Consider the following 22,851-nt stretch of genomic DNA (forward strand, 5'->3'; position numbering starts at 1 on the left):
ATCTCTTTTAATATCTCCAGCAGTCTAGCCTTCATAACCTTCTCATTGTATAATTTAGTCTCCTCATTCAAGATTCTCCACCATCTGAGGAAGAGATGCTTAACAGTCTCTGAGCTGGCAGCAACTTTTAAGGCTCCGAATACTTAAGCAGATGTAGAAATGAATATCCTTAACAAGGGCTGACATTTGTGAGGAAATAAAAAATGGAGATAAAGCAGGTGGATGTTTCAAAACAGTCAAATAACTATTTTGTGTAATGTTATCTCTGGAACTTTTCAATATAGGGGGATAGAGGGACATTTCATCCACACTTCACAAGACAGAATTGTATTCCAGGTCCAACCATTTCCTCCATCATTTTATAGTGGCTATCATCCCCCTTTCCTGTCCAGATGAAGGGTCTCAACCCAACCCAAAATGTTGACTGTCCGTTTCTCTCCATAGATGTTGCCTGAGCTGCTGAGTTCCTCCTGCTCTTTTGTGGTGCTCCAGTTCTTCCAGCAGAATGTGTGCTGAACCATGAACAGCAGCATTAACATTGCCAGACCCCTGTTTCCAGTGCAGGTCTATCTTTTAATTGCTTTGTGAGTCCAACATCTTAAGTTTTCCATAATATAATCTTTAAAATATCATCTGCTTTCAGGTTCTTCAACGCCTTTTGGACCACTTTAGAAGAAACAAAGACAAAGTTCTGCTTTTCTCCTTCTCCACCAAGGTTTGTAATTATCTTCAAATATGATTTACTTACAAATTGAAAAACAATATTTTTGAGTATGTAGGATTTTTTTTAAAAAATGGTTGGTTTCATGTACAAATGCCCTATTTAGGAGTTAACTTGCATTTTTGGCAGGAAGAAATTTTAAAATACTTGCTTCGTGGGATCTCCCCCTCCCACCGACTTTTTTTTAAAAAAAACCTTTTCATTCCACAATTACGGGGAGAATCAACAACAGGGCTGGTGATTTATGAAAAATAAACCATGGAGTGGGTTCTGAGAGGTACATCTGGCATGGTTTATTTTTTTCACAAACTTCTAACATTTAGAGCCAATATTCTGCCAAATGTGGCATTGCTACTCAAATTCTTAAGGAAGTTTTTTTGAGGTTATTGCTACCTTAGTGATCCACTGAATGCTAAGGTAAATGCAGCTTTGAGGAGAGATGTTGGTGTACTTTTTTTTAATAACTGCTGCTCGAATTATTTTTAATAAGATGTAAAGAATTGACAAAATATTTGTTTCCTATATATTCTACCCTTGGTGCTTGCCCCAAGAAGGCTGCTTGACACACTATCAAATTGCATGATGCTTTTGAAGGATTTTAGATTTAATTGATGGAATACGATTTTTGTGATCAGTGGAAACAAAATAGTGTAAATTGCAATAGGAAATGATATGACATTTGTTTTATTCCCATGCCAACTCTGCTGTTAAATCAAATATTTTCAATATTCCATTTAACAGCAAAGAATAGTTCATTTAACAGCTGCCATCAAATGTTAATTAAATGGAGAGGAGCTAATGACTCTTCAAAGCCAAAAAGTACATAATGATTGACCATGAGCTCCAATCTTCTATTTTCCACTGATGTGAAGGAAGCCAGCTAAGCACCATCATAAATCAAGCATTTTTGTTTTGACCCTTTGGCCACAGCATTTGGAATTTAAGTCTGCTTCTGTACTGCTGTTTACATTTACCATCAAGTTTGGCATGTGGTCGTAGGAGTTCAATTTCTTTGGTTCCACTATTTGGTTTCCAGCCTTTGCTGCTTAGGATTTTGAAGAGCAGACGTATTCTGATGTTTGACTCATCACCTGTCTGGAGAAGAGTGACCTGAAACTGGCTTTATGATACATACAGTAGGTGAGAGCCAGGTCAACAACTGTTCCTGCTGTGATGGTGAAGAGCAGCGTAGACCCTCCAATTGCCAAGTTGTCATATTTTCTAAAAGTAGAACTGCACTACACTCTATCAAGCATGATTGTAGGCATCTCTGAAAACTCAATCATAGCTCCTTTATAACTCACTCTTGCAAACTCTATTACCATTATGTAAGCTTTGAAACTATAGGTGACTTTTGGGTATATTGAATTCCATGAACCGAAATTGAATTTGTTGTGGATAGTATTAGTTGCTGATCTGTTCCCAGAATCCTCCTTGAAAGCTGCTCAAGAATGGCAAGTAAATATATTTTCCTTTTTTAAAAGCTACAAGTAATTTTCTTCATCATTAGCTAAATATAATGTGAAAGATGTGACTAGCTTGGGTTTCTTTTGTGGACCCTTCACTCAATTCGGATTGAGTGGCTATATTGTCAAGTATTGGCAGCTTTACCTTCCGTCAGATATTGATGTTGGACTAAAGGCAGTTTTCACATATGCATTGGATAGAGCAACAGGCATACTCCATTTCTGTGCTCCTGGACTAACCTCAGTTCATATCCCTGGTAGTAATTATACATCTGGTATCCAGATTGAGAGCTAACATGTTCCTTCTGACTCACCATTGGTGTGATCTCAAAGAAATTAATCTTCCAACTGTGGTATGGTTTAAACACAATTTGTCAGTGTGTGTGTGTATGATGAAGCAATCTGCCTTTTCATTTACTAATAAGATGTGGGTATTTCTGCAGTGTTAGCATTTACTGCCCATCTTGCTGGAAGCACTTAGTATGTCAGGTAATAACTACAGACAGAGAAACAGTTTACAAATCAAATATTCTTCTTGAGAAAGAATGGAAAGCAGGATAGTTTTAGTTTGCAGAGAAACTGATGGGGGAGAATAGGAGGAAAGAACTGTTTTTTTGGTCTGTATTAAATGTTGCAATTAATAGGGTTGTGAATCATACTCGGGGGGGTGGGGGGCAAGCAATAATAATGGAGGCAAAATGTGAAAATGTGAGCCAATATCACAGATGGTTGGATAACAGAGCAGTAACAACCTGTGCTGATTGCTACTGAATTTTGTTTTATTTCAAATTTCCAGCATCTATTTCTTTTATTTTCATTCACTGAGGGTTGTTCAGCCACCTTGTGACAGACCATTATGAAGCAATGTTGTTGGATGTCAAGGGGAAGTTATTCAGCACTGTCCTGTTTAGATTGTCATTTCCTAACACTTGAGTGACGTGAATTGGTGCATATTAACAGTGTAGTGCACTGATGGTAGAGCAAGTACACATTCATTCAAAAGACGAGTGCTGATCACTGAAATTACTTTGTCCTCAATAGCTTTGATTTTCAGATTCACAGGCATCCAGTCATGTGGAGAGTATTTCAGTGTTCTCATGACTGGTTCTTATTGGGTGAAAAGGCTTTGGGGAGTCATCAATTGAAGTATTGCAAGATAACATTTTGACCCTCCCTTGCAACCATGATATTTATGTAATTAGCCCAGTTAAGTTGGTGGTCAGGGAAGGGCCACCAAGTTGTCTGCACTGTAGAAAATAATGATGGTGACATTGCTAAATGTCAAAGAGATGTAGTTTGCCATTCTATAATTTAGACAATCATTTACGAACACTTGTGTAGCATGAATGTAACTTGCCACTTACCATTCTGAACCTGGATGCTGTCGTGTTTAACTGGACATGAGCAACAAGTAAATACCTCAGCAATCCAGCTGCCTTTGGATATCCAGTGTTATCAGCTGAGGTAACTGTATTGGAGATATCAGCAAGGAAGCTGAACTGAATCATCCACTTGCACTAATGACAAAAGTATTGAAAACACCAACATGTCATTTGCACTGACATGCTCGGTTCACTTGGTGCTAAGATTAGGCTGTTCATGGAGATTCCTCGACCTGTTAGCCCAGTAGTTCATCACCTTCACTGGTGCACATGTTGGAACTGCAGAACATTGATCTGATTGATTGGTTAAGCAAATGTTCAGTTCCAAGGCACAGTGCCTTCACTTGTTAGTTTATATATAGTGTTGCCAGGTTTCCCCCATCATATTTTTGTATGCCAGGTATTGCATTTGGCGTGCATTTCGATATTCATTGAAACTGGGATAGTTCCCCAGCCTGATACACAATTAATGAGGACCACAGAGTTCAACTCTGTGCTTAAATTCAGTCCTACTGCTGTCCCAGGCCCTTGAGAATGCCTGATTTTCAGCTACTAGATCTATTCTGAATCTATCCCACTCAGTGTGATGAAGACAGGCAAGAGATCTGTCTGTGGTCATTCGCCCAGTGTGGTCATGAATAGATGTACCTGAAACGGATCGAAGAGCGAGGTCAAGTAAGAATTTTCCGCATATTGTTTCTCTTACTGTCTGCTACAAACCCAATGCAAACGGTAGCATCCCTCAGAACCTGGTGGCTTGGTCAGTTGTTGTGGTGCTAAGTTTTTTTTCCGATGAACTTTGATTCAGCCGTTTGCTTCTCTTGTAGTTTTTCATCTGGAGGAGCACTAGAAGGTGGGTGTTATGTGATATCGGCACAGACATTCCTTGCACAAATTTGACCAGATACCATGTGTTCCAAGAACAATGTTGAGAACTTTCTGTGCCAAGCACTCCCAATTGTATGCTACCTCTTGTGGGTCTGTTTTTGGGTAAAGTCTGGGCTATTGGCCAAAAGGTATGAATGTCCACTGAATGCTATAATGATGTGTAATTAGTCTAGGACAATTCTCAATATATGAACATCTCCGGATGTTTGCGAGGATGGCTGTAGGGTTAGCTGGACTGGGTGTACTTTTGTAATGTCTACATAAAATGTGAGAACAGGGGAGTTGCAAATGTGATCTACAAATGTCAGCAAACCTGTGGTAGGTCCATGAAGAAAGAGAAAACAGTCCAAGCAAAGCAAAAGTAATGACTAGGGAAAAGATCTTCTAAAAATTTTAATGGCATGTTTTTTTTTGAATTTTTCTGTTCGCGGGACTTGGATAAGTGAAATGGGTGCCGGGAAAGATGGGAAGAGGAGAATGGTGTTGGTGAGGAGGCTGTAGGGAGAAGAACTCCAAATTGGGACCTGGTTGAACCTGTTACCATGAGGAACCTGGTACAAGATTTTTATTTTGTCCCTACTTATCAGACCAACCAATCAGACTGATATCTGTTTATATCTTCACTACAGTCCAATTAAATATATTTTGATGCCAGCAGAAATTATGTATCTTTTCATGTTGTGATGGCCATTATTATTGGATAATTATTTGATCCTTCTAAAATAAATATTACATTTGTGGCCTAAATTGAGATGATTTACTCTTATTTTGATGTAACCACATATTTGTATTTTTAATCTATTGCTCTGAGTTTCCTGATTTGGAAATGTGTTCTATATAAACTTTCGATTTGTGGTTTATAAAGAACTTTAGAGAATTTTATTTAAGTAATGTTATTAACTTCAATATGAAGAGAAGATATTTGACTTAATTGAAGATGGGGTTAATATTACTTCTATTTTAATCACTCTCCTTAAAAGTAAATATTCAATATTGCTTGTCTAGACTGCAGTGTTTCACCGTAAATTTAATGAACTGTAATATTTTTCTTATGGAATTGGTGGGTCTTCCTTTTAATTCACTATGCCAGATTGAGTATCGGTTTATATATTTTGTATATAAGAAGTTGTAAACATGCTTCAAGTTAAATCAGTTCCATTCTTGGTAATTATGTCACTGCTGTGTTAAATTCATTTAATTTAGCTCACAGCTAATTTGGTTTTGGGGAGTACTGAAAAGTTTAACAGAGCACTTGAAGTCCTTATGTTCATATCTCAAGTACCATCAAGGCCCCAATGAATAATGAAGATCACCAACATTTTAGACAATGAAGAAGCAGCATTAAGTTTCAAGATGAAAACAGAAATGAACAGAAATTATGTCACTGCGAAGGTCAAGATGGAATACGAAAGTAAGCTAGCCAATAATAATGAGAATACTAAAAGTTTCTTCAGATACATAAAGTGTAAAAGAGAGGTGAGAGTGGATATTGGACTGCTGGAAAATTATGCTGGAGAGGTAGTAATGGGGAACAAGGAAATGGTGGACAGACTAAATAAGTATTTTGCATCCGTCTTCACTGTGGAAGACACTAGCAATAAGGTGGAAGTTCCAAATGTCAGGGGTCATGAAGAGTGTCAAGGTACCATTATTAGGGAGAAGATTCATGGGAAACTGAAAGGTCTGAAAATAGTTAAGTCACCTGGATCAGGTGGTGTGCACCCTAGGGTTTTGAAAGAGGTGGCTGAAAAGATTATGGAGGCATTGGTAATGATCTTTCAAGAATCACTAGATCCTGGAATGGTTCCAGAAGACTGGAAAATTGCAAATGTCACTCCACTCTTCAAGAAGGGAGAGAGACAGAAGAAAGGAAATTATAGGCCAGTTAGTCTGACCTTCGTGATTGGGAAGATGTTGGAGTCAATTAATAAGGATGTGGTTTTGGGGAAATTGGAGGCACATGATAAAATATGCAGTAATCAGCATGCTTTCCTCAAGGGAAAGTCTTCCCTAACAAATCTGTTGGAATTCTTTGAAGAAATAACAAGCAGGATAGACAAAGGAGGATCGGTTGATGTTGTGTACTTGGATTTCCAGAAGGCCTTTGACAAGATGCCAAACATGAGGCTGCCTAACAAGTTATGAGCTCATGGTATTACAGGAAAGATTCCAGCATGGATAAAGCAGTGGCTGATTGGCAGGAGGCAAACGGTGGGACTAAAGGGAGCCTTTGATGCACTATCAATTACTCCAAAAGTGTGGAGGTACAGTAAATACTGAAAGGCTTTTATTAACAGTAAAATAGATCTACATCCATGCTATATGTCTGTCCTGGACTGTGGGAGGAGCAGTGACACAATCGCCTTTATTCAGGGGTCTGTGGGAGGAATCACAGGGGCAGTCAGCAGAGGGGCGTGTCCAGGCGTGTCCAGACAGGTTACCCAGTTACAACCTATATACATGGTTTACCACAATCACCCCTCTTTTTAAAAAAAAGAGTGTCCCGCAGGGTGAAGTGACTGACAATGTTTAAAAACAAGTATATTTACAGGTCAAGTCTATCAGGCGGTCGAGTCTGTCGCTGTGATCTACGTAGCTCTGGTGGTGATTACACCGGCGACGGTGGTTGTGCTGGCTCCGGCCTGACTTGAGGTGCCAGCACGTTAGGCATCGGTAATCCCTCGTGCGTGTGTGTCACGCCACGCCCGGTATGGGAGTGTCGTGTGTTGTCTGTGTGGGGCTTGGAGTGCGCGGTGTCTCGTGGGTATACATATTGGTGGGTACAGGGTTAATAGTCACCATGGAGTGTTCAGGGTAGGGGCCCGGTGCTCCTGCGGGCGCCAGGTCGCGAATGGAGACTGTGTCCTCTCGCCCATCAGATAAAACCACGTAGACATACTGGGGGTTCGCATCAAGTAAGTGAACCCTCTGGTCCATTGGGGAGTACTTATTGTTCATCGCATGTTTCTGGAGCAGCACTGGCCCTGGGGACGTCAGCCAAGTTGGTAGGGTGGCCCTAGTGGTCGATTACCTGGGAAAAGAAAAGAGCCGCTCATGAGGAGTGGCATTGGTGGACGTGCATAATGGAGCGGATGGTGTGGAGTGCCTTGGGAAGAACCTCCTGCCAGCGGGAGACCAGCCGTCCCTTTGACCTGAGGGCTAAGAGTGCGGCCTTCCACACCGTGGCATTCTCTTTCTCCACCTGTCCATTCCCCCAGGCGATTATAGCTCATGGTCCTACTAGTTGCAATACCCCTAGCCAGTAGGTATTGGCACCGCTCGTCACTCATAAACAAGGACCCTCTGTCACTGTGGATATAGCATGGGTATCGGAACAGAGTGAAGAGCTTGCGCAGGGCTTTTATGACTGACGTGGTAGTGTTATCGGGGCAGGGGTGGCGAAGGGGAACCGCAAGTACTTAGCGATTACGTTAAGAAAGTACACATTGCGGTCGGTGGAGGGAAGGGGGCCCTTAAAGTCAACACTCAGTCGCTCAAAGGGGCGGGTGGCCTTGATTAGTTGTGCCTTTTCAGGTCAGTAGAAGTGCGATTTGCACTCTGCGCAGACTTGGCAGTCCCTGGTCACCGTCCTGATCACCTCAAGGGAGTAAGGCAGGTTCTGGGCTTTCACGAAGTGGAAAAGCCGGGTGACCCCCAGGTGGCAAAGAGCTGCATGTAGGGCGTATAATCGGTCGATCTGTGCGCTGGCACCCGTTCCCCGGGATAGGGCATCGGAGGGCTCGTTGAGCTTCCCAGGCCTGTACATGATATCATAGTTGTAGGTGGAGAGTTCGATTCTCCACCTCAGAATTTTATCATCTTTGCTTTTGACCCGCTGTTGGTTGCTAAACATGAATGCGACTGAGCGCTGGTCAGTCAGCAGGGTGAACTTTTTGCCGGTGAGATAGTGCCTCCAGTGCTTAATAGCTTCCACTATGGCCTGGGCCGCTTTCTCCACTGCGGAGTGCCAAATTTCAGGGCCTTGAAGGGTACGGGAGAAGAACACCACCGGTCTTCCCGCCTGGTTGAGGGTAGCAGCCAGCGCGAAGTCGGAGGTGTCACTCTCTATTTGGAAGGGAATGGCCTCGTCCACTGCATGCATTGCTGCTTTGGCAACGTCCCCTTTAATGCAGCTGAAGGTGGCGCGCTGAGAGGGGGAATGTGGTGGACTTGACCATGGGGCGGACCTTGTCTGCGTAGTTAGAGACCCATTGGGTGTAATATGAAAAGAAGCCCAGGCACCTTTTGAGGGCTCTGAGGGTGTTGGGAAGAGGGAGTTCCAACAGGGGGCGCATACGGTCGGGGTCAGGGCCAATGACTCCGTTCTCCACGACACGCCCAAGGATAGCAAGTCGGGTGGTTCCGAGCACACACTTGTCCTTGTTATAGGTGAGATTGAAAGCTTTGGCCGCTTGGAGAAATTTCTGAAGCTTGTTGTCGTGATCCTGCCAGTCGTGACCGCAGATGGTGATGTTATCCAGATATGGGAACGTGGCCTTCAGTTGGCGCTGGTCCACCATCCGGACCATTTCCCTCTGGAACACAGATACACCATTTGTGACATTGAAGGGGACGCGCAGGAAGTGATAAAGCCTGCCGTCCACCTCAAAGGCGGTGTAAGGGCGGTCTTCCCGGCGGATGGGGAGCTGATGGTAAGCAGATTTTAGGTCTATGGTCGAGTACATCTTGTACTGTGCTATCTGATTGACCACATCCGCAATGCGAGGTAGAGGGTACGCGTCGAGCTGCGTGAACCTATTGATGGTCTGGCTATAGTCCACGACCATCCTATTTTTCTCCCTGTTCCGAACAACGACCACCCTGGGCCTTCCAAGGACTTGTGCTTGCCTCAATGACCCCGTCCCTGAGCAGCCGCTGCACCTCCGACTTCATGAAGTCTCTGTCCCCCGCGCTGTACCTCCTGCTTTTAGTTGCCACAGGTTTACAGTTGGGTCAGGTTGGCGAACAGCGGTGGGGATGTGGGATCTTGAGGGTGGAGAGGCCGCAAGTGGTGTCCGCAGTGTGGCTGTTGGCATGGTGTTGGGTGGGATGTGCGGGTCAGTGTGTGGGGGTGGTCAGTAGCGGGTTATGTAACGTATTCCTACAAACCTGAGGATTTATGACAGTGATTGGTGGGAGGGGCCCGTCATACTCCATCGTCACGCTTTTCAGGTGGCTCTGGAAGTCGAACCCCAATAGCACAGGGGCACACTGTTGGGGCATGACCAGTAATATAAAGTCTCGATATTCTGTGCCCTGCACCACTAGTGTTGCTACACAACCCCTCCCCCCCCGGGTGTCTGTTGTATGCGACCCGGAAGCCATGGCGACCCTCTGACTTACCGGCCGTATCATGAGTCCGCAATGCTGCGCCGTGCCCAGGTGGATAAAACTCTCCGAGCTGCCCGTGTCAAACAGGCAGCTTGTCCTGCACCCCTCCACCAGGATGTCCATCATTGACCTTGCGAGCTGGTGGGGGGCGCTTTGGTCGAGGGTCACGGAGGCCAGAGTTGAGTCGCTGTCTTGGTCCGGTGCGGTGGGGTGCCTGGTGAGCACCCATGGGTTGTAGGCGGTGCGAGGTGGCGCTGACCAAGATGGCTGCCCCCACGTCTCGCACATGGTGGCGGTGTGCAGACAAGATGGCGACCCCCATGCCTCGTATGCGGCGCCTCTCGATCCTGCTCGCGGTTTGGACTTATGGGCCTTGGCGAAGTGGCCCTTCTTTCCGCAGCTGGAGCAGGTAGCTTCTTGGGCCGGGCAGCGTTTCCAGGGGTGCTTCTCAAGTCCACAGAAGTAGCACTTCGCGGACTCGCGACTAGCAGCAGCCGCCGTGGTCAATTCACTGGTGGGTTGTGGGGCAGCGTCCACGAGGCCGTTGGGAGATCGCGTGCCTGGAGAGCGTCAGTGTTGTGCAGAGCAGCTTCCAGCGTGTCAGCCAGCTCAGTCGCCGAAAGTAAGGTAAGATCGGTGTGTTCCAGCAGCCACTGGTGCACATACACTGACCTGGTCCCCGTGACGAAGGCGTCTCTTACTAGGAGCTCCGCATACTGTCAGCCCCTGGCAATCGCAGGCCTGCATGAGTGTCTGTAGGGCCCAGATGAGCTCAGCGCTTGACTCTCCGGGCCGCTGCTGCCGCATTGCTAAGCGACGTCACGCATAGAAGGTGTTTACCGGCTGCAGGTATTGTCTTCTGAGGGCACTCATCACGCCATCGTAGCTCGGCTGGTCTCTGATCATTGAGTAGACCCGTGGACTGACCCTGGAGAGGAGAACTCTGCGCTTCGCGGCGGACTCGGTCACTTCAATCCCTCCAGGTACGATTCGAAGCCGGCCAGCCAGAGTTCGAAAGCGTTTCCGGCTTCAGGTGTTTGCGGGTCGAGGTCTAACTTGTCGGGTCTCAGGACGTGTTCCGTGCCTTAAAATTACTGTTAATAAAATTGATCCACTATCAATTACTCCAAAAGACTGGAAGTAGAGTAAATACTGAAAGGCTTTTATTAACAGTAAAATGGATCCACGTCCATGCTGTATGTCTGCCCTGGACTGAGGGAGGAGCAGTGACACAATTGCCTTTATTCAGTGGTCTGTGGAAGGAGCCACAGGAGCAGTCAGCAGAGGGGCGTGTCCAGACAGGTTACCCAGTTACAACATATATACATGGTTTACCACAGCCTTTTCAGGTAGGCTGCTAGTGACAAGGTCTGTGTTGGTACTGATTCATTTTACTTTAATAGTCAATGATTTGGATGATGGAATTGATGGCTTTGTTGCAAGTTTGCAGATGATATTAAGATAGGTGGAAGAGCAGGTAGTTTTGAGGAAGTAGAGGGGCTACAGAAGGACTTGGACAGATTAGGAGAACGGGCAAAGTAGTGGCAGGTGGAATGCAGTGTCAGGAAGCGTATGGTCATGCTGTTTGGTAGGAGAAAGGATAGGATAGAATATTTAATAAATGGAGAAAGAATACGAAAGAAAACTGCGGGACAAAGGGACTTGGGAGTCTTGTGCAGGATTCCTTAGAGGTTAATTTGCAGGTTTGAATCTGTGGCGGGGAAGGCAAATGCAGTGCTAGCATTCATTTCAAGAGTACTAGAATATAAAAAATGTAATGTTGAGACTTTATAAAGCGCTGGTGAAGCCTCACTTGGAGTATTGTGAGCAATTGTGGGCCCCTTATTTTAGCAGGGATGTGCTGAAAGCAGAGAGAGTTCACAAAGAAGATTCCAGGATTGAACAACTTGTCATATGAAGAGCATTCGATGGCTCTGGACTCTAGAATTCAAAAGAATGAGGGGTGACCTCATTAAAACCTATCGAAAGATAAAAGGCCTTGGTAACGTGGATGTGGAGAGGATAGTTCTTGTGGTGGGAGAGTCTAAGACTAGAGGACACAGCCTCAGAATAGAGGAACCGTCCTTTTAGAACGGAGATAAGGAGGAATTTCTTTTGCCAAAGAGTGGCAAATCTGTGGAATTTGTTTCCACAGGAAGTTGTGAAGGCCAAGTCTTTATGAATATTTAAGGCAGTGATTGATAGATTCTTGATTGGTCAGAGCGTGAAGGGATATGAGGAGGCGGCAAGAGTTTAGGGCTGAGAAGAAAAGTGGATCAGCCATGATGAAATAGCGGAGCAGGTTGGATGGGCCAAATGGCTTAATTCTACTCGTATATTTTATGGTCGAATATATGCAATACAAATAAAAACACTTTTTCAGATTTGGGAATTCTAGCCAAGTTGAAGGACGTCATTGGATATTTGATGGAAAGAGGTTGTGAATCAAGCTTATTTAGTTGAAGCTTGTGAAATATGCTTATTTAGTTTGTGTCCTTTGTGATTCTCGTGCCTGTTTTCCCCCAAAGAGATAAACCAATCAGGTCTCCAATTGCTTCCTTATCCCTGACCAATCATATGCAGCTTCAGGACGTGCAGATGTGATTCTTAAAAACAGAAATAACCCAGAGAAGCCATTAAATGGATGTAAAAATAAAGTGTTGGAAGTATTCAGGTCAGCCAGTCTGTGAAAAGAAGAACAGAATTAATGTTTTGTGTCAAGGACCCTTCATCAGAATTGAGAAAGTAAGAAAACTAGTTTTAAGTTGCCACGAGGCTGAGGTGAAATGAAATAGAGAAACGGATAGGGTGCAGCCAAGGATGCCAAAGTGATTTTATGTTTATGGAGCTGTGTGATGGGAATTGCATGTTATGTATGAGCTTTAGATTTGTGGCTGACAGAGAACTTCAGAGAATATTATTTAAGTACTGTTCTTAATATCTTGAGTGTGTGTCTTCAGGATCCTGTACCTCCTCCATGATGGTACTTAAGAGAAGAGGGCATGCCCCAGATGGTGAGGGTCCTTAATGATGAATGCTGCCTTAAGGCAGAGCCTTTTGACGATGTCCAGAATGCTGGGGAGGTGTGTGCCTATTGTTGCGTGAATGAAATCACCAGAGAGAGAGTTACTGGTAGATACAAAACAGCTTCTTTATTCGACAAAACAAGGTACAGCAGGCATCATACCACGCCGCTTTCAGTGGAAAGATCTGCTGGCCCAACATGGGGCTCGATATTTATTTGCTAAACACAAAGGGCAATTCCATATTTCCAAGCTACAGGCAATGCTTTCTTTTGAAGCTATATGCGAACTTCACACCACCTGGTTCGTCTTTGGACTGGGATTCACAGCTTTTAGGAAATGCATTGTTCCAAATTAAATCCACAATACATTATCAAGGAACAAGAAGACTGGTAGCCAAAACCATTTGCTAAATGTAAATGACCTAAACCCAAAAATCACTCTAACAGTCCCTCCTCTTGGTCCTCCCGGACAAAAATAAATTTGTACCAAGGAAGGCCAACCTAGGAGGATCTACTCAAATAGGGCAGCAAAAATACCCTGCCTCAAAATTTCCCCCAATTTTGTGTCTTTCGATATCTATCCTAGCATTCCCTAATCGCTAGCTACCAAATGTTAAGCAGAGAGGCTGTTCCAGAAATTTGAACAAGTCTTTAGAAATGCGGCTTCTTTCGTGTGCCTGTTGGCTCTTTCCCTTCAGGCTGATTGCAGCTTAATCACATTCCTTTGGCTTCACCCCTTCATTCTGTGGTCATTGAAACTCTCTTTCCAGGAGTACCCACAGGCCCTCTCATTGATGTAAAGGAAGGCGTTGGGGTGGCCTCTATGTAAATGGCTGCAAGGACCTCTCCCCGGTGGCACCCCTTCCAAACTATCCAGTTGATCATTGGCCCGACTGCTGAAAGGGCCCAGCTCCTCATTCAGACTGAGGGTGACTGCCTTCAGATGTCGTGTGCAGTCTGAAATGCCATCGAAGTTGTGGAACTTGCTGTCTCTGCTTTAACCTAAAAATCCCTCCCCATCTATTTTCCAATATCTTTTCTATTCTATCCTATGAAACTAATCATCTACCTTCAGCAACGAGCCTTCATTACAGAGTACCGTCATCATCACATGGTTTTCTGTCACGCTGTCAGTGTCTTCTGTCACGCTCTCAGTGTCTTCTGCCACGCTCTTGTGGTTTTCTGCCTTTGCGATCCACTGGGTATGTTTTCCTCAGCTTTGGTCAGGTCTGGCATGGCCGGCTGGTGTTCCTCTCTGAGGTTCTCTGTAATTACATGGTTACTGGGTACACTTGATCCCCCACTCTGTCTGTGGGAGCGACAAGAGGGTGAGTCGTATGGTTTACTTGAGTCCAGTGTCTCCACTGGCTGCCTCGCCGAGTCTGCACACAGACACGCGTATTATTGGTTAGAGTACCATCTGAAAAGGTGGGGGGGCTACCTTCTCTTAGAGATTATTATTTTGCAGCACAGTTGAGAGCTATGATATGCTGGTGCAAGCCATCATATGACGCTCAATGGAAAAACATTGAGGAAAGGATACTTTCCATCCCCATACAGGCAAATTTGGCTGATAACAACCTACAAAGTTACATAAATAATATTGACAACCTGTGGGTGAAGTGGACTCTTAAAATATGGAAAACTATTATAAAAGAATATAAAATGGAGAAAAGCATTGCAATTCTTAAATAGCATGCAAGTGACTTGGATTTTACGCCGAATAAACTGGATGCTGGATTTAAGGTAAACACAAAATAATCTGCAGATGCTGGGATCAAAGCAACACTTACAGTACGCTGGAGGAATTCAGCAGGTCGGGCAGCATCAGTGGAAACGATGAGTCGACGTTTTGGGCCGGAACCCTTCGTCAGGACTGAAGAATGAAGGAGGGGGAAGGATTTGAAGAATGTTTGTAGGTTCGGTTGAAAGACCAGTAATTTGAAAGACAAAGGGGTGGGGGAGGAGAAGCATCGACATCATAGGCAGGAAAATACCAGTCAGGGCCCCAAACAGTCCTTCCAGGTGTGGCAACACTTCACTTGAGAGTCTTTTGGGGTCATCTATTGCATCCGGTGCACCTGGTGTGGCCTCCTGTACATCGGTGAAACCCGACGCAGATTGGGGGACCGCTTCGTCGAGCACCTCCACTCTGTCCGCCACAACAGACAGGATCTCCTGGTAGCCACCCACTTCAACTCTGCTTCCCATTCCCATTCAGATATGTCCATACATGGCCTCCTCTACTGCCATGATAAGGCTAAACTCAGGTTGGAGGAGCAACACCTCATATACCGTCTAGGTAGTCTCCAGCCCCTTGGTATGAACATAGAATTCTCCAACTTCCGGTAAGTCCCTCCCGCTCCCTTCCTCTATCCCTATTGCACTCTGCCCCCTCCCCCAGCTGCCTATAACCTCCCTCATGGTTCCGCCTCCTTCTACTACCCATTGTTTTCCTGCCTATGACGTCAATGCTTCCCCTCCCCCACCCCTTTGTCTTTCAAGTTACTGGTCTTTCAACCGAACCTACAAGCATCCTTCAAATCCTTCCCCCTCCTTCATTCTTCAGTCCTGACAAAGGGTTCCGGCCGGAAACGTCGACTCATCGTTTCCACTGATGCTGCCCGACCTGCTGAGTCCCTCCAGAGTACTGTAAGTGTTGCTGGATTTAAGGACTGGACAGCTAAAGGAATAACAGCCATTTGCAATATAATGAAAGAAGGAACACTGTTCAGTTTTGAAATGCTCAAAGAGAAACACGTGTTAGAAAAACAAGACTTTTACCGGTATTTACAGATACGACAGTATGCTAATAAGATGGTTAAAAATGTAACCAAGGCAAGTGCATGTCTGATAGAGCTGTTTAGAAAAGCATATAATTCAGACAATGGTAGTAAGATCATTTCAAGCGTTTATAAGGGTTTGTCAAATCTTAAAACACATTCAACTTCATACATTAAAACAAAATGGGAGAAGGAAGGAGGGATAGTAATATCTGAGGAAGACTGGACAATAATATGGAGGTATCAATGGAAGTGTACCAGTTCACAGAAATGGAGGGAGTTTGGGTAGAAAAACTTGGTAAGATATTTTATTACACCCTCTCAGAAATCCCATTATGATAACAACACCCCTGTTTGCTGGAGAAATTGCAGAAATCAAAATGCAAACCATTATCATATTTTCTGGGAATGCCCCATTATCAAAGACTATTGGAGTGGAATACATAATGCCCTACAAGACATCTTTAAATGTGAAATACCCTTAGAGAGTAAGACATATACTTTGGGTATATACCTCAAGGATGGTTGAAAAGAAATAAACATTTAATGAATGTACTGCTGGTAGCTGGTAAAAAGACTCTTACCAGGAAATGGTTATCACAGCTCAACTCTTAAATGTATGGATGGAAATTGCAATGTACATTTACAAAATGAAGACGATAACAGCATCTGTTAATCATAAGTTGGAACACTTTTATTCATGCTGGAAAAAACGGTTTAACTACATAACACCTCTTAGGCCTGATTTTATTCTCACAAGGCAATGAATATGTTGTAAAAATAAGATCACTCCCTACTATGTACAGGTGCCCCCTGCTTTTCAAACATTCGCTTTACGAAACCTCACTGTTATGAAGAAAGGCAACACACGAAAAAAGCAGCGTGTGATAAAAGACAGCGCGCCTCGAGCAGCCGCTGTCTCCCAGATTCGGAACAGCATTCTAGCCGGCATTGTTTAAACATGTGCCTGTGAGCAGCCGTTAGCAAGATGAGTTCTAAGGTATCGGAAAAGCCTAAAAGAGCTCGTAAGGGTGTTACACTTAGCATAAATCGTAGTGAACAAAGTAAGGACAAAGTGGGTTTGGCTTGTGGAAGCTGAGGAACATGATGTTGAAGAGGTTTTGGCACCCCATGACCAAGAACTGATAGATGAAGAGCTGATGCAATTGGAAGAGCAAAGGATAACAATCGAAACCGAATTCAGTAGCGAAAGTGAAGTCGTCCAGGAACTGAACGTGAAGCAACTGCGTGAGATTTACGCTGCAATGATAAAGTACGACTTTAATGTTGAAAGGATACATCGGTTTAGGGCATACAGTATTTGCAAGATGGTTTGATTGCTTACAAAGAACTGTATGATAGAAAAATGCGCAAGGCTAAGCAGTCAAGCAAGCCTTCCACATCAGCCACAGCAGACGACGAACCTCAACCTCCAACATCGAGGCGGGCAGTCATAGGAGAAGATGAGCTGCCTGCCTTGATGGAAACAGACGACACCCCAGTGTCCCACCACCCCAAACCCAGGCCGTGGACAGATACCGATTCGTGGAGAATGCAGCGGTAGCCGGGAGGCGCACAGCACATCTTTTAAGAAAGAAGCCAAAATAAACAAGCTAATTAATTAGGTGCTGCCCAGCACGTAATTGTCGGCCCAGATCAGAGGCGATTGCTTGTTTATTTCGGCTTTTTTCTTAAAGATGTGCTGGGTGCGTCCCGGCAGCCGCTGTCCCCCTGCATGCTTCGTGGATCTGTATCAGTTCGTTGCTCGGAGGGCGGGGCCACTGCACCACCCAAACTCCGACGACACAACCTAACACACCATCATCAGTGTGTTCGACGCTGTCCCAATTCTGGTAAGTGATACTACACTGTACATACATTATTTCTACTTTATATAGGCTGTGTATTTTTATGTAGTGTGGGCACGTGGCCAAGTGGTTAAGGCATTGGACTAGCGACCTGAAGGTTGTGAATTCGAGCCCCAGCCGAGGCAATGTGTTGTGTCCTTGAGCAAGGCAGTTAATCACACAGTGCTCTGCGACGACACTGGTGCCGAGCTGTATGGGTCCTAATGCCCTTCCCTTGGGCAACATTGGTGTCGTGGAGAGGGGAGACTTGCAGCATGGGCAACTGCTGGTCTTCCATACAACCTTGCCCAGGCCTGCGCTCTGGAGAGTGAAGACTTTCCAGGCGCAGATCCAAAGTCTCGCAAGACTAACGGATGCCTTTAATTTATTTTTATGTGTTATTTGGTATGATTTGGCAGCTTCATAGCTTAAAGGTTACTGGAGAGAGTGTTTTTGCCAACAGCGCTTGCGTGAGATTTTCTGCCGAGAGCACTTGCGTGAGATTTTCGCTACGGAGAACAGTGCCGGCAATGATTGTGGAAAAGTATTTCTAATTTATATAGGCTGTGTATTTATCATATCATTCCTGCTTTTACTATATGTTACTGTTATTTTAGGTTTTATGTGTTATTTGGCATGATTTGGTAGGTTATTTTTGGCTCACAAAATTTTCCCATAGAAACAAATGGTAATTGCTTCTTTGCTTTACGACATTCCAGCTTACGAACCGTTTCATAGGAACGCTCTACCTTCGGATGGCGGGGGAACCTGTACATAGTTTTTTTTTCTTTTGATTGTTCTTTCTTTCCTCTCCTTTCTATAAGTGTATACCTCAGATAAATATTATGTGGAGATTTGTGACAAATTTAATTATATGATATATATGTACAGTATCTGAAATACATTTTATAGAAATGTTTGTTTGATGATGAAATTCAATAAAAAATAAATTACAAAAAAAAAGAGTACCATCTGTGGTCCTATCCACCTGGGGGCAAACCCTGGCCTTTCCGGCAGCACCCTCACATGACTTGGTCACCGAGCTGTGGAAGGACTATCTCCCTTCCCTCTGGCTGTCTGTGATCAGCGATGTGCTGCTGTTGTTTTAGTCGGTCCTTCAACACTTCAAGCTGATTACAAAGGTCTTTCACGTATTGTGTTATTCTATCCCTGTAAGCCCCAGGCTTCCCACAACCCGTAATTACCCCATGATATAATTTCAGTAATATCTGCCTAATACGTGGTGGGGCCACCGTGACTCCTTCCTGTGTGCCCAGCTCCCATCTGGTCCCTCCTTTGCTCCCTTTCTCCGACACCTCTCCTTCTCTTCTGCCTCCACCTCTTCATGTAATTTTACTAAACTGGCTTCTGTCATTTCTTCCTGCGCACTTGCAATTTCAATTGCCTCTTATTCCCCTGCTGCCTTATTCACAGTAATGTCTGCCCTCGGAGGTACTGGAAAAGCTTTCTGTTCTGGAGACAGGCTATTCAGGATTGTTGCAGGGCTCGCCACTATGGGATGCGATCTCGGCATGGTCTTAAGGGCGGTATAGCCTGTTGTTAATGGATATGATCCACTGGGCTTTACTGGCCATATAGGCGAGTTAGTACTGGCCGCAGTCTCTCCGAGTATCCCCTGGTGTTTTTGTTCCTTCACTATACCCTGGACAGCTGTCAGTGTGTCAGTTTTTATAGGGTACTGCTTATGGGGTTCATACAGACCCTCCTCTATTTTAACTGGGTTTATCTTTACTCGACCACGATCTTGCTTGTGTCTAGCCCACACTGCTGGGAACTGCTGACAAAGTAACCCATAGGCACCATCCTGTCTCCAGTCTCTGGTGATCGGGGCAGCTGCGACTATGCTAGCTGGGTTGTGTATTCTGTTGGTTGTACGCGTTTGCTGCCCCTGACCTGTCCATATTACTTCTCCCTTTCCCGAATCTATAACAGCTCCTGCTTCCCTTAGGATGTCTATTCCAAGGATAGTGGCCTTGATGTTTGGACATACCCAGAAATACACTGGAAGCCGCACTCCCCCGATTTTGAGTATTTACAACTGGCTTCTTTCTGTTTTTACCATTTTCCCTCCTGGGCCCCTAATATAAATGGCCTGTCCGGTTGTTGGCAAGGGTAGGTCTGTTATTGTTACCGATGCCCCTATGTCCACTAACATAATGCATTGCCATCCCCCTAACATTGCTGTTGTATGCATCCGCGGGTCACCACCACTGGCAGTGGGGCCCGCCACCACGTCTTTTTACTTGCTCTTTGATCTGATCGACAGTCAGATTGGTCAGACTGGGCAGACTGGGCACCAATGGGGTGAGAGATTGTGTGTCTGCTGTGACGTTCACTTGTTTTTCTTTCCTCTTTTTTGGACACTGCCCCCAACCATGTCCCAATAGGCCGCACCTGTAGCATATCAACTCCTTTACCTTCCCATGTCTATTCTAGCAATTCCTCGCTTCATGCCCTGGCTACCGGCAAGCAAAACAAACTCTCTGGGACATCACAGCAGCTGCATCCACTATAGCCACTTTATGATTTCTCTTGCACTTTCTTTGGTCCATCTCACTGGCCCATGAAACTATCGCAGAGTAGGTTGACCCCACCGTTAAGCCTAAATCTAAAACTTCCTGGTGGGCTGAGCTCAGGCCTTCCTTCAGCATTTTCAAGAAGACTTGGTCATCCCACCCTGGATTATCCAGCCCTGAATGCTCCTCATACACTCGATATTTGCGTTCTGCATGATCCATGGCCGTCTCATCAGTTTTTTGAATCACTGCCATTATCGTTCCCCAGTCACTCTCACCTCCCCCCAATCGCTGCCTCACTTCCCCTTTAAAAAGGCAATATCTTTCTTCATTGCTGGCATTCCCGATAGTTGCCCAGGTACCATCCCGCACCCCCTGCCCACATATTCCTCGGGTACTTTGCTTTTACCAACACATGTATATCTTCAGGGTGCGTCTGGTGAATTTCAACCATTTCCCCAAGCTTATGCCAGAATTCTGAATTCCCACATGTACTTTAAGTGAGGGTAATTCTGACAAAATGTTCTGTTTCTTCCCAGGCGTGAAGGGCTTATGAATGGTCGTAATCATTGTCAAGGGCTGGCTTGGAACTTCAGAGTTCTCAAACTGACGTTGCTTGATCTCAGCAGGTGCCACCCTGACAGATATATCTGGGTGCCACCCTGACAGATATATCTGGGTAAAACCTCTCCCTGAAATATCTCCACACTAATTCCCATACTACGCAAAATATAAAAGATGGGTACCAGTTAAACAGCATATACTTAAAACCGCAGAGTATGTACTCCGAATCTGCCACTTTTGAGCACCTGAACTCATGATGCCTGCTGTATTCCTTTGTAAAACATGATGCCTGCTGTATTCCTTTGCAAAACGTACACTGAAATACAGCTCACCAAACAAGTATATACACGCCCCCCCCCCCCACACTCTGGCGTCCCGCACCGTCAGTAACCACCCTTTGCAACTGGTGGCTCTGTCTCACCAAGTTAACATGTGAAGTTTCCTCACTTACATAGACAGACATGCACGCGCACACACTACTTTTATATCTACCAGTTCAGTTCTCCATGTTCATGATACCTCGTGTTCCCATGTACCACCGACCCGAACAGATCCAAGTGTGAGTGCTATTTTAGAAAATACTCACCCATTTAGACTGCTAAGATTGCTGGTCACAGGATGGGTCACGAAGGTATCCCACTCCTGACACCAAATGTTGTTGCGTGAATGAAATCACCGGAAAGAGAGTTACTTGTAGATACAAAGCAGCTTCTTTATTCAACAAAACAAAGTACAGCAGGCATCATACAGAGACGCTTTCGGTGGAAAGGTCTGCTGGCCCAATGTGGGGCTCGATATTTATTTGCTAAACACAAAGGACTATTCCATATTTACAAAGTATGGACAATACTTTCTATTGAAGCTACATGCAAACTTTACACCTTCTGGTTCGTCTGTGGACTGGGATTCACAGCTTTTAGGAAATGCATTGTTCCAAACTAAATCCACAATACGTTATCGAAGAACAGAAGACTGGTAGCCAAAGCCATTTGCTAAATGAAAATGACCTAAACCCAAAAATCACAGTAACACCAATGATGAAACTGGCTGAGTCTACAACCCTCTATTGACTCTGCACATTGGAACATCCACACTTGATGGTGATGCAACCAGTCAGAATGCTTTCCATTGTACATCTGTAGAAATTTGTTACAGTCTTTAGTGGCTCACCAAATCTCTTCAAGCTTCTAGTCAAGTATAGCTGCTGACATGCCTATGTCTTATGGTCTCCCAGGAACTTGAAACTGCTCACCCTTTCACTGCTGACCCCTCAATGAAAACTGGCAAATGTTCTCCCAACTTTCCGTTTCTGATGTCCACAATCAATTCCTTGGTCCAGCTGATGCTGAAGACTGCTGTTGTTGTGACACCTCTAAACTAGCTGATCTACCTCACTCCTGTAAGCCTCCATTGGCCATCTGAGATTCTGTCAACAATAGTGGTGTGTCAGCAGCAAATTTATAGATTGTACTTAAACTGTGCCTAGCCACACAGTCATGAGGTGCTCCCGTGTTGATTGTCAGAGGAAATCAATGGTAGATGGAAAGCTCTGTGTGCTGGCAGATCCTCGATGGGCTAATGGCCTCCTTCCATGTCTCAGGGAAATGTGGCATTTACTTGATACCAATTAAAAAAAAAGTGGGAATCTTTTTTTAAAAAAATAGCAAAATGGCCAGGATTTGAGTCACCTATATCCTTTGGGAGAATCAGTGAGATGAGAACAAATTCTGTCTTAAAGGCAAAACAATAGGATTGTGGATGTTCTGTTTCAAATGTTGCTTTCGAGGAAATTCAAAGATTCTTCATATTATGCTAGTTTTGTTGAACTCTTTTAAAATGGATCTAATAGTGAAAAATAGCCATTGCCAGTTTTAGTGAAGAGTTAGTAGAAGTTCTTATTTGACATATATGGACGACATTTATTATGAAATATATTTGTTCCACTGTGTCAATGGTAAAAATGGTTAGTGCGATGCTATTAAGGCTCAGATTGTTCTGGAGTTCAGTTCTGGTGCAATTCTGTAAGGAGTCTGTATATGTCCTCCCCATGGAATGTGTGACTTTTCCCCGGGTATTCCGGTTTCCTCCCACAGTACAAAGATATACCAGGTAGGGTAATTGGTTATTGTAAATTGTCTCATGATTAGGCTAAGGTGAATTAGGGTTGTAGGGTTGCTGCTGGGGTGGCGTGTCTCAAAGGGCTGGAAGGGCAACTTCATGCGTATCGCTCAATAAATAAGATTTTAATGTATCCTTACCTAATATACAAATTTCCTATCACAGATCTTCCATTTCGGACATTCCTTC

General features: G+C 44.5%; 1 protein-coding gene across 6 annotated transcripts in view; it reads left to right on the forward strand.

Moving 5' to 3' along the window:
- ercc6l2 (excision repair cross-complementation group 6-like 2) overlaps positions 1 to 22,851 on the forward strand; it is a 103,898-nt gene that overhangs the window by 53,944 nt on the left and 27,103 nt on the right. For all 6 annotated transcript variants that reach the window (XR_011889538.1, XM_072281647.1, XM_072281648.1 and 3 more), the window contains one exon: positions 644 to 715. Coding sequence is in view for 5 of the 6 variants with exons in the window: in XM_072281647.1 (XP_072137748.1) it covers positions 644 to 715 (72 nt within the window). In the remaining variant the exon portion in view is untranslated. The remainder of the gene's footprint in view (positions 1 to 643; positions 716 to 22,851) is intronic.

This window comes from Mobula birostris, chromosome 17 (genome assembly GCF_030028105.1).
Source record: "Mobula birostris isolate sMobBir1 chromosome 17, sMobBir1.hap1, whole genome shotgun sequence".
Lineage (NCBI taxonomy): Eukaryota > Metazoa > Chordata > Chondrichthyes > Myliobatiformes > Myliobatidae > Mobula > Mobula birostris.